Source organism: Pseudochaenichthys georgianus, chromosome 13, assembly GCF_902827115.2.
Source record: "Pseudochaenichthys georgianus chromosome 13, fPseGeo1.2, whole genome shotgun sequence".
Lineage (NCBI taxonomy): Eukaryota > Metazoa > Chordata > Actinopteri > Perciformes > Channichthyidae > Pseudochaenichthys > Pseudochaenichthys georgianus.
The window spans coordinates 27,625,752-27,636,134 of record NC_047515.1 but is presented as its reverse complement, the minus strand read 5'-3'; the positions used below and the strand labels follow the sequence as shown (position 1 = coordinate 27,636,134).

Sequence of the window (10,383 nt, the reverse complement as noted above, 5' to 3'; positions counted from 1 at the left end):
AATGCAATACGATATAATATAATACATTACTATACAATTCAAAGAATCATATAAGCAACGTGTGGAGTACTCCCGCCCTTATTCACGCCCTGCGGACATCCTATCGTCTTGTCAGCGCATGAAGAGAGACCCAACCACCAGAAAAACATTTCCCTAATACAAAGAAGGGGTGGCGTTTCATTGGGGAGATACCAAAACGCTATCTCACAGGGAAATCAGTGCCTGGCAGCTTTGAAAGCCACAGGTGTTGGGAAGGCACCTCATTAAAACTCAAGGAAAATGTCCCTCCCATTTGTAAAACATATCGATGGTTTAACCCAGAAAACATTATCAGGGATAATCTTTACACTCCAAACAGAAATCACCCTTAATTCTGCATCTTCCTTCTTCACAAATAGCTTAAAACACTCTTTTGATAAACAGGTAAACAGTCAAAGAAAAAACTATTGTGCTCATCTATTTCTAACAAAAAAGGGAACATTGTTTCAGAAATCTATAAAAAAACCTCTCTATATTGGAGAGGAAAAATGTACCTTTTGTTCCTTCAACTATTAACACACAGGAATGTATAAACTCACACATATACTTATTCCAGATACATAGATTTCCTTAAAACCTGGCCTGCCAGAGATCTCAAACAGAATTTCCTCTCCCCACCCTATGTTGCATACCTCGACTTCCCCCACTGCAATAAAACTTATTTTTACAGCCCTTTGTCTCTCGCCATTTTAGTCCTCACATAGAAGGAAAGGATAAAAACAGAGAAATCACTATAAAACACAAACACATGTATTGCTTGAACAGTATTCACTTAACTGCTACTATTTGATAATTACCAGGGAAACTCAACAGACCTCTTTTAGTGTCTGGAGATTGCACCAAGACTTTCTGCCCTTTTACATATATCACACCTCTTTGGTACAATATCTCACATCAATTTCCACAATAATAAAATATGACAATCATGAATGTCTTTCTTTTTATGAAATCAGGATCCCACATTTGTTTTAAACACTTGCAAATTATAAATGCTAGAAACCAATGGATTGATATAATATTTACAATGTAAAGTCCTGTACTGCAGGTGCTGGTAAAGAGCAATACAATGACAAAACCTTTCCAAACAAAACAACTAGTTGGTAGGTAGGTACGTAGGTAGGTAGGCAGGCAGACAGATAGACGGATAGATAGACGGACAGATATAGATAGATGGATATCATATATAGATAGATACTTCATTCATCCCAAATTGTGAAATGTGTGGAAACAAGTATAAACACAATAACATTAAATACAAATGAAAGCAATAGACAGGAATATATCAGTAGAAAGGACACAATGAATATTATAACATGTAATGGAGCCTTACTATGAAGGCTGACCTAAATACGGTGCTTTTCTACAGATTACTTTATTACTGCACTGGTAAAGTAAAATTAGGCCGATTAATAAGATGTGAAGTGCTTTGTAACTTTGACCCGCTTGACTGAATACACAACAAACAATGAAGAAAGAGTTTTATCTGGGCTGCTTCGCTGCAAGCTGCTCCCCCGGGACCCGGAAGTGGCGTATAGCCTGCACTTCAACATCAACGAAGGTGCTCGAGATATACTGTATTGAACCAATAACACAAACTAACTGTATCACTATAACATGATGATGAGGGTGATGGTGATGAAGAATGCATCTAACGTTCCGCTGTTCATTATAATACAAAAACAGAGCATTAAACAAACCATCATGCTCTTACTTTGAAATCATGCGGAAATGTAGTCATCAGCGGGCCATCACGTGGTTTCCGAAAATAACCGAGTGACACGAGTAGATTTTAGCCGAGACCGGCGGAAAATATGTCTCAAAATTCCGTGTGTGTAAAAAGACGATCCGTGAACAGAGATTTGAGATCCGTGAACAGAGAGTTGAGATCCGCGAGCGCATTTTTGGTCCACAAATACAAAATGGATTCACAAATGCCTGATCGAAAGTTGTAAATGTTAAAGAGATATTCACTGATCTTTTTTTTATTTGTGAACATATTTAGCGTATTTGCAGATCCGTTTTACACTTGCAAATGTATTTGTGAGTTTGCAAATCTTTTAAATGCATTTGTGGATGTTGTTTTACATTTACAAATCACATATTTACACACAAATTATTTTTATGTTCACACAAATAATTATGAGACATATCTATGCCCATACACATTGCACTCATATTATTCACCGAAACCATGTAAAGCCGGTCCCGCATGCTGGCTCTTACAGAACCGGCTAACTCCCCTTTCGTGTATGTACAGCTCTCAACGTGTCCAGACTTGTAGTGATGTTCACCTCGTTTTATACTTTTATTCTCATTCTGAAAGAAACAGGTACAATTTGCTAACGTGACGGCCGTCTTTGTGATGGTGACGCGTATTGTGCGAGACCAGAGACCTGTAGTTCACTGAGCGGTTTCACACAAAAAAATGTGTAACTTCACAGTTTTACGACACATTTTTATTTTTTTGACTTGCAAAATATTCTTTAAAATTGACAAACATCATATGTGTCATTCGTGGCACAATTCAAACGGGATCAAAAGATAACTTTTCTCTCTCCATTGACTTCAATGTATAATTTTACGCTTCCGGGGTCCCATGGAGGCTCCCGGAAAGGGAGGGACTTCGCCTCTCTATTCCCATCACTAGAACGAATGACTTCTTCTCAAGGGGCAAACTCTGGGGAACAGCCGGGAAGCCAATACGGAAGTGCCACACACTGCAGTTCATATATTGGCCGATAGGCGATGGCTGCAGAAAGGAGCAATTTCCATAGACCCCCATGTTAAAATGCCCAACTTTACAGCAGAAAAAAACATGTTTCTGTCCCTGGCTCCATACATTTTTATTATCGATATAGTTAGATTCCACCTTCATGATTATGGATCTGTGAGTAGGGTTGGGTATCGTTTGAATTTCCACGATTCCGATTCTACTTTTCGATTCCGGTTCTTAACGGTTCTCGATTCTGATTCTTTGAGGGGCATGGTAAAAAAATGATACATGCTTCTTCCATCAAAAAAATTACATTTATTCGAGAAACTTTTACACAGGTTAGTTTAAAGTAATATTCACATTAATCAGTCTGTTTATATTCACTGCTATGTAACTTTAACCTGAGAACCACTGAAGCTACAACAGTGCAACAGTCCAACTTTTAAAAACAGTTCTTGTTGAGAAAAACAAGCATATCTGCCTTCTCAGGCATACCGGGAAGAAATGTTTGAACATTTTGAAGTAAAATGCTTCAATCTGGTGCACACGCAGAATTACTAGAGACTAGATCTAGGGTGTACAACTCTAAACACCCATATGAAAAAGATCGGTTTACATTTTAATAATTAAATAACAAATAGCCTACATGTAACGCATTTTATTTTTGTTGTTCATTCATATCTTATTTTACTATTTTATTTATGCATATTTTTTTATCTCTCCAGTTTAAAACGATATGTCTGGTTTACTGTCCTATAGTATACATTGGAATGATTTCAAACCTGTTTTATCCCAATAATTATAAAAGAGTGCCTTGGAAATATGTGTTTACATAAATTGTGATCAAAACGTTTGAGACCCACTGAGATAACTTAGACTAAAGTGAACTATCTAAACACTCAGAGTCCTTTACCTCACTGAGCTGAAGTTATCAGCCTCTCAGTCTGACTGGAGAGGACTCTCCCTCCACATCATTGTAGAAACATCTTCTTCTTCCGTTAGAGCAGCTAGCACCAGATGCTAATAACAACAGCGCCGGTTCCAGTGCACCCTCCCTTTCTCCCTCGCTCACGCGCACTTTGGCTGTGAGCTGCGGTTGCCAGATAAGCCAACATCCCCCATTTTCATCACTTGCAGCGCCCATCGTACAGGGCAAATGAAAAGTGTAACCGGGATGAAAAGGGTGTTACATTGACTTAATTATGAATGTTGTTACGACCGGCCGAAAATTAGGATGAGCACCAACGGTCAAAACATTTATTTTTTCTCCCAGAGGCAGCGCCTCCACAGATCTGGCGCCCTAGGCGAACATTTATAATGCCAGTGCGACGGGCCGGCCTGGTCTCAGGTTACACTGTAGGAAATGTAGGCCCAATCCTAAACCACTCCCTCGACGCTACCCCTCCGTGATGGAGTGAACTCCGTCTGTAGCCACACTCGCAGCTCAACGAGGCTCCCTCCTGTCAGATGGAGGAAGTAAATACAGCAGCAAGCTTTGGGACGGCCTCCCCTCTCTCCGGCAGAAACAGGAAATGCCGTAACTGTATGTAACAACGGTTTCAAATCAGCATCTCTTAGACAAAAAGTTAAATGAATAACTCAAATAAAAACATCTTTCATTGTGTTTCAAAGCTCTTTTAGTTTTAAACCTGATGTTTATAAGCTTCTTAGTTTTTGCAACGGTCTGTAAATATACACAACTTTATAATAAAATGCACACATTTACCTTTTTCTAGACTAAACACATGTATGATCCTAAGAAAACATATGAGGTTATCATGAGGCTGTTAACATCGCAATTTATCAGTGGATGTTTGCTGGAACTACTTGTAAACAGCGTGTTTCCTGACGGACATACACAGCGTGACTCCGGTCAGGTAGAGACCGGTCTCAAGTCAGCACCGCTGCAGACTCGCTGTTTGAGGGCTTGATAGCCCACTCCCCCTCCACACTCGTTGCTTTGGAACAGCCCTCAATATGGCGGACCCTCCGCGTGAACGCGCAAACGGAGGGGTAGGGTGTAGGGGGCGGTTTGGGAATGGGCCTTAGATACAACGCTACATTTCCCCGGAGAGCGGCAAGAAATATTTCCTCAGGAATCGAAAAGCGGAACCGAAATTCACATTTCTAAATGATGCCGTTGGAATCGAAATGTTGGAACCGGTTCCGAACCGGAACCGGTTCTCAGTACCCAAACCTATCTGTGAGTGAATTGTTTTCTAACACGACCCTTTTATTTATATTAGGTCTTAAAGTGTTTGCATTAATTAGGGCGTGGTCACGTTGATGGACACGTACATGCCTCACTGTCAGCTAACAGCAACTTGTCCACTCTGCTAGGCTACAACCATAGAGGCTACAACGTTAGTTAGTCATAGTACTGTACTTGACCCTTTAGCTTTAGCCGTGTTCGTGGTGATATACCAGACAATTAAGATGTCGTGCTGTGCGCTTGAATGTACTAACAGAACTTCCAAGAAGTCTACTCTCAGCTTTTTTCGGTGAGTAAAATGATAATATTATACATGTTAACCCCGTTAGCAGGTGTTTGTGTGCTTGTTAGCTTAGCTTGTTATGTAGCTTATTAGCCAGCTAAGGACGTAACCCTTTATACATGTGTATATATACAGTTTAGTTTATGATTCAGCCTTGGGTAAGACGTTTATAGTCTACGGCTATGACGCCCATAATGCTAAATGGGAGCAAATGTTAAAAGGGGACCCAATTATCCCAGTGGTGGCCGCCGGAGTCCGCCGCCGAAGCTAACCGGAGCCGTAGCTAGCCCTTTGCGGCTCCGTTAGCTTCGGCCAGCGGCGGAGCCCGGCGTTATAACTGGAGATCAAGGAATGCAGCGAAACGCGGAATTGGTTCGCCTGCAGCCTGCTATAGTATTAGCTAAAGAAATGATGTTGAACAAGGCTTATTAAGCTGAACATCGCCACAATTGTTCTGCTATGTATCGGTACTTATTTTATTTTCTTAACGTGTGAATGACAAGCATTAAGAATAACAACAAATAGCTATTTATCTTGCATATTGTCTCGTTTGATTATGAATGTAACGCTTATATAGTGGAACTACACTGTTTTATCAAAACCAAAGTGCCACGGAGTAACTTGGTAGGCATGTATTTCAGCAGGAAATGTGCAACCCAGATTACATTTACCAACACAGACTATATAGAAATATTTGTAAAAGTTGTTCATGCGTTATTAAGTGAATATGGCATTAACCCTCCTGTTGTCTTTGGGTCGGTTTTCATGTATTTTTGAATAAAGGTTTCCTTTAGGTGATCCAGACAGGCTGGACCAGTGGGTGCTGAACATCCGGAGGAATACATGGACCCCCAACGTTTCTTCTCGCCTGTGCAGTGCACACTTTGAGAGTCATCCCTTCAGCACGGACTCCTGGGTACAGATCCTTTTTAAAAAAAATAATAACTTGGTTCCATTTGTGAGTGTAAATTGTTGTTACTAATTAAATACATGTTATACATCATACAATGCTAAATAATTGTTATGGCACAGCTTGCACATCAGTGATGAGTAATGTTCTTTTGATTAAAGGCCAAATTAAGATTTTGCCAGTTAAGTATAGAAACATAGAAATCGATTTTTTTTGCAAACCATCACATTTCTCTTCATGTATGCAAAGACTCTTTATCATAGATAGAGAATTGCCATTTCCCCCACATACTCTATGTTAAAAACAGATGAATTATATTACCTTTTTTTACATTATTTTAATAGCAACATTCATTCATCTGTTGTCATCTTATAACTTATTTATCTTAACAGCTATCACTGTAAAAAAAAAAAAAGATTTAATTTAATTTTACTATACAATATTTATCTTTACATTTTGTTCTTGCATATGTCTTATTATATTTACGTGTATATAGATTTCTGCCTGCACTAATTTATTATTCTTAATTTAATTTTGAATTTCTTTTATTGTTTTATGTCTTATATAACTATGTTGCATTGTTGGAGGAGCTCGGGACAGATGATTTGCATTGCCATTCCTACACTGTAGCCTATGTGCTATCAGTGTTGGGAAAGTTCACTTTCTACATGAACTAGTTCAGTTCACAGTTCACATATTTTAAAATGAACTAGTTCAGTTCATAGTTCATAATTCAAAATTTTGAACTAAAGTTCATGGTTTCAAAAATGAACTAATTTATAGTTCATAGTTATTTTTTCAATACGTTGCTGCGAGCTATTATTTGTCTCCTGTACGATGTTAATGGGCCATTTCAATGTTTACAATATCCTCAGAGGGCCGTACAAGTTATTGACCTCTGCTTAAAAAACTAAAATCACAGCCCATTCATTTCATTCTGTGCAAAGAAAAAGCAACCTCTGAATCCAGATATCTCACCATGACTCGCGCATGCATGCACGTGCAGGGTGTGGCGTGACCACCAAAACAGAAAGATAATTTATGGACACAAGATGTGTGCAAATGTATTTAGTTTCCTACAGTATCCATGTGAACATGATTTAAGTGGGGGGGACCTAACCTCCTCTAGGGGGGTCCGGGGGGCACGCTCCCCTGGGAAGATTTGTTGCACTTTGAGAGCAACATTAGGAGATCTATGGACACATCTCTCAACACCCAAACACAACTGTAAGCAGATTTTCTTTTAATTGATGGATATTTGACAAATCACTACCCTTTCAAACTGTATTCTTCTTTATTAATAACTGTCATATAGTATTTTATACCTGTTTACTTTATTCTCTTATTTTTTTATAACTATAATGATCATATAAAGATGTGCCTTTACCTCACTGGTTGTAGACAAAGCTTCTTATATTCGTTAGCATAGCTAGCTAACCAGATGCTAATGATAACAACAAAGTTATTGACTGTATGACAGATGAGCAGATCGCCACTGGGCTTTCAACTAAAGACACAGACACGCAGAAACTGCGGCATGTGTATGGACTTATCGGTACTGCAATTTCTGAAGTGCTGGAGTGGCGTTCTGGTGCTCTCCGTCAGAACTGCACCCCTGTCAGTCGAGACATATACCACGTGATGACACGTTAGGCTCGTGTTGTGTTCAAGGACCCTGACCTTGGCCAGGAAAAACAGGCACTCGCTTGTTTAATTTTTTTGCGGTCTAGATTTCTTTCATTTTTTTATTTTTTGCGTGTGTTTATAAATTACCTCGAGGGCCGTACCAAATTGTCTCGCGGGCCGTATACGGCCCGGAGGCCGGAGGTTCCCCACCCCTGCCGTAGAGTCTCACTCTGAGCGAGTGCTGCTGCAGCTGCTCTCAGCTTCGTCCATACTTCATTCAATATGCTCGCCGGTTCCGCGGTTCCACATTGTTTGTTGTGAGGAGTCTGATATATTTAGTATATTTATATTTTAGTGCGACAGCCAGGGGTGACAGGCGCGTACGCGTCACAGGCAGCTTGCTGTTGCCAGATTGGGTGGTTTTCCGCATTATTTTGAAGCCTGTTTACGGTGTGTTTTAACTGGGTTTTCGGCTGAAAGGCATATGAAATCTGGCACACTTTTGAACGCCGTTATAATACAGTGCTGAGAATGAACGCACTTTTGAACGCCGTTATACAGCGCTGAGAATGAACGCGTTCTCAATTACGTTCATCTAGCGGAAATACAGTACGTTCAGTTCACGTTCGCCCAACATATGAACGCGTTCATGAACAATCGTTCATTGAACGCGTTCAGGTACATCACTCTGTGCTATGACATAAATCCTTTGAATCTGAATCTTGGAAACACGTAATTGTTGAATAGATTAACTGCATAGTTAACATGTTGGCCCTCTATTGTCTTTTATAATGCACTCTTACATTTAAAACAACATTATTCAAAAGAAAGTTGAATATCTACAGACCTCAAAAAGTTATTTTATGTGTTTTTGTTTATTATTTTTATTAGGGAAGGAGATGCCTGAAAAACACTGCAGTGCCCACCATTTTGTATTTCACCAAAGAACAACAGCCTGGAAGGAGAAGCAGGTGAGTAGCAATGACGAGGTCAGTGACAGTCCTAGTTCGACTGTTAACAGCAAGGAGGAGGAGGTTGCAGATGGAGACCATGGTAGTGGTGAAAACAGTCTTGCTGCTGATCAGAGCAATATCATTATGATACAAGGCACGCCTGAAGAAGCCTTTGTTGTTCCACATGTGGAGCGTAATGACATTCCAACAGCCAATGCTTGTGAGGAGGATGTTGGTTTGGGTAGCAGCAGCCAACAAACAGACTCCGCCTCTGTTCACTCTCACACTTGGGCTTTAAACCAAGTACTGAATAGTTTGTGCACACATTTCTAACATGTGATCTTTCTTTCATGTAGGACGCTTGAGGGAAGTTGCAACGCCTCGGCCAATGGGATGTCTTCTCCACGTGAAAGACATTGAAGGCATCATTTATAACTTGAGACAATTTTCCAAAAGTGATGACTTGTATTGGCTTAGAGGCAGTAATGGATTACATCGAACACGAATCAAGATCGTATAGAGAAAAAGGGAAGTGTAATCCTTAGATACAGAGGAAGAGATGTAATCGCATTAGTTTGACTTTTCTAATAATAGGGAAACTCAGGATTACAATCTTATTCAAAACCTAAAAAGAGCATATAGTGCTTGTTGTAAAATGATCAAATGGTATCTCTTCTCTGGAAGCCGTACTGTTCTGTAGGCTAATACTTTCATTGTGAATCTGTACACCTACTGCCTGAATCTGCTTTATGGTATTATATTATACATTTCAGTAAACACATCATATTCATATTTCTCTCTCCTGTGTTTATTTGCATTGCATTTGATATTGAGGTAATCCAAAAGAAAAATAAAGTTATCAGGTTACATTACTTTTATATCTTGATACTCACATGAAGTTACTGGTTGTGTTTTTGGCAAGTAGCCCTCCCAACCCTGTACATAAGTTATATCATTTTAATTACTGATACAGGTGTTGCACATCTTTAATTTATTTTCTAGTGTACTTAAGTCATACAATGATTCGAAACCTTTACTTTTCATAAAATGCAAGATGTAACTTTCAATGTGTGTTTATCACATTTTCAATGTGAAATAGATCTGATTAAATAAAAAGTAAAAGCACAATCTTAAATGTTGACATTTATCATTTTCCTATGCTTATTGTTAATGTACTGTAGTGGTGTTATAAACAAAATGTTGTCGTAAAGGAAATTAAGATAAGTTTATTTGTTGACAAAAGATTTAAAGTTGATGCTCACAACATGTGGGAACATTTATGGAGAAAAATGTTTCTATTGTAAAACAAATATTTATTAGAAGAAGAGCAGCCATGTTAATAGTGTTATGGCTACAGATGTTATATCTAACTCAACATTAGCCATGACAGTCTGGGCTTAGCAAGGGCCTTAGAATACATACTCTAAAGGCCAAATCCAAAGACAGTGATACTGACATTTTAGCCGTTCACAGTCTTTGGAGGTGGTCTTTCAGGCAATTGGCTGGTGACTTAAAAAAAATATCATTTCCCCTAGGGGTGAAATGAACTCCATCTCGCAAAAACATCTTCTTTTTTCTTAATGCTGAAATAAATAAAAATGTTTTAATCAATATAAAAGCACCTTTCTTTTTCTACAGTCATATTTC

The 10,383-nt window shown here is 39.0% G+C and overlaps 1 protein-coding gene across 1 annotated transcript; it reads left to right on the top strand.

The window, feature by feature from the left end:
• Nucleotides 1-5,183: 5,183 nt before the first annotated feature.
• Nucleotides 5,184-9,851, top strand: LOC139435003 (THAP domain-containing protein 3-like). The gene is made up of 4 exons (XM_071205285.1): nucleotides 5,184-5,253; nucleotides 6,031-6,163; nucleotides 8,675-8,754; nucleotides 9,093-9,851. Exons 1-4 carry the CDS (start codon nucleotides 5,189-5,191, stop codon nucleotides 9,154-9,156), a joined length of 342 nt encoding a protein of 113 aa, XP_071061386.1. The 5' UTR covers nucleotides 5,184-5,188; the 3' UTR covers nucleotides 9,157-9,851.
• Nucleotides 9,852-10,383: the final 532 nt, after the last annotated feature.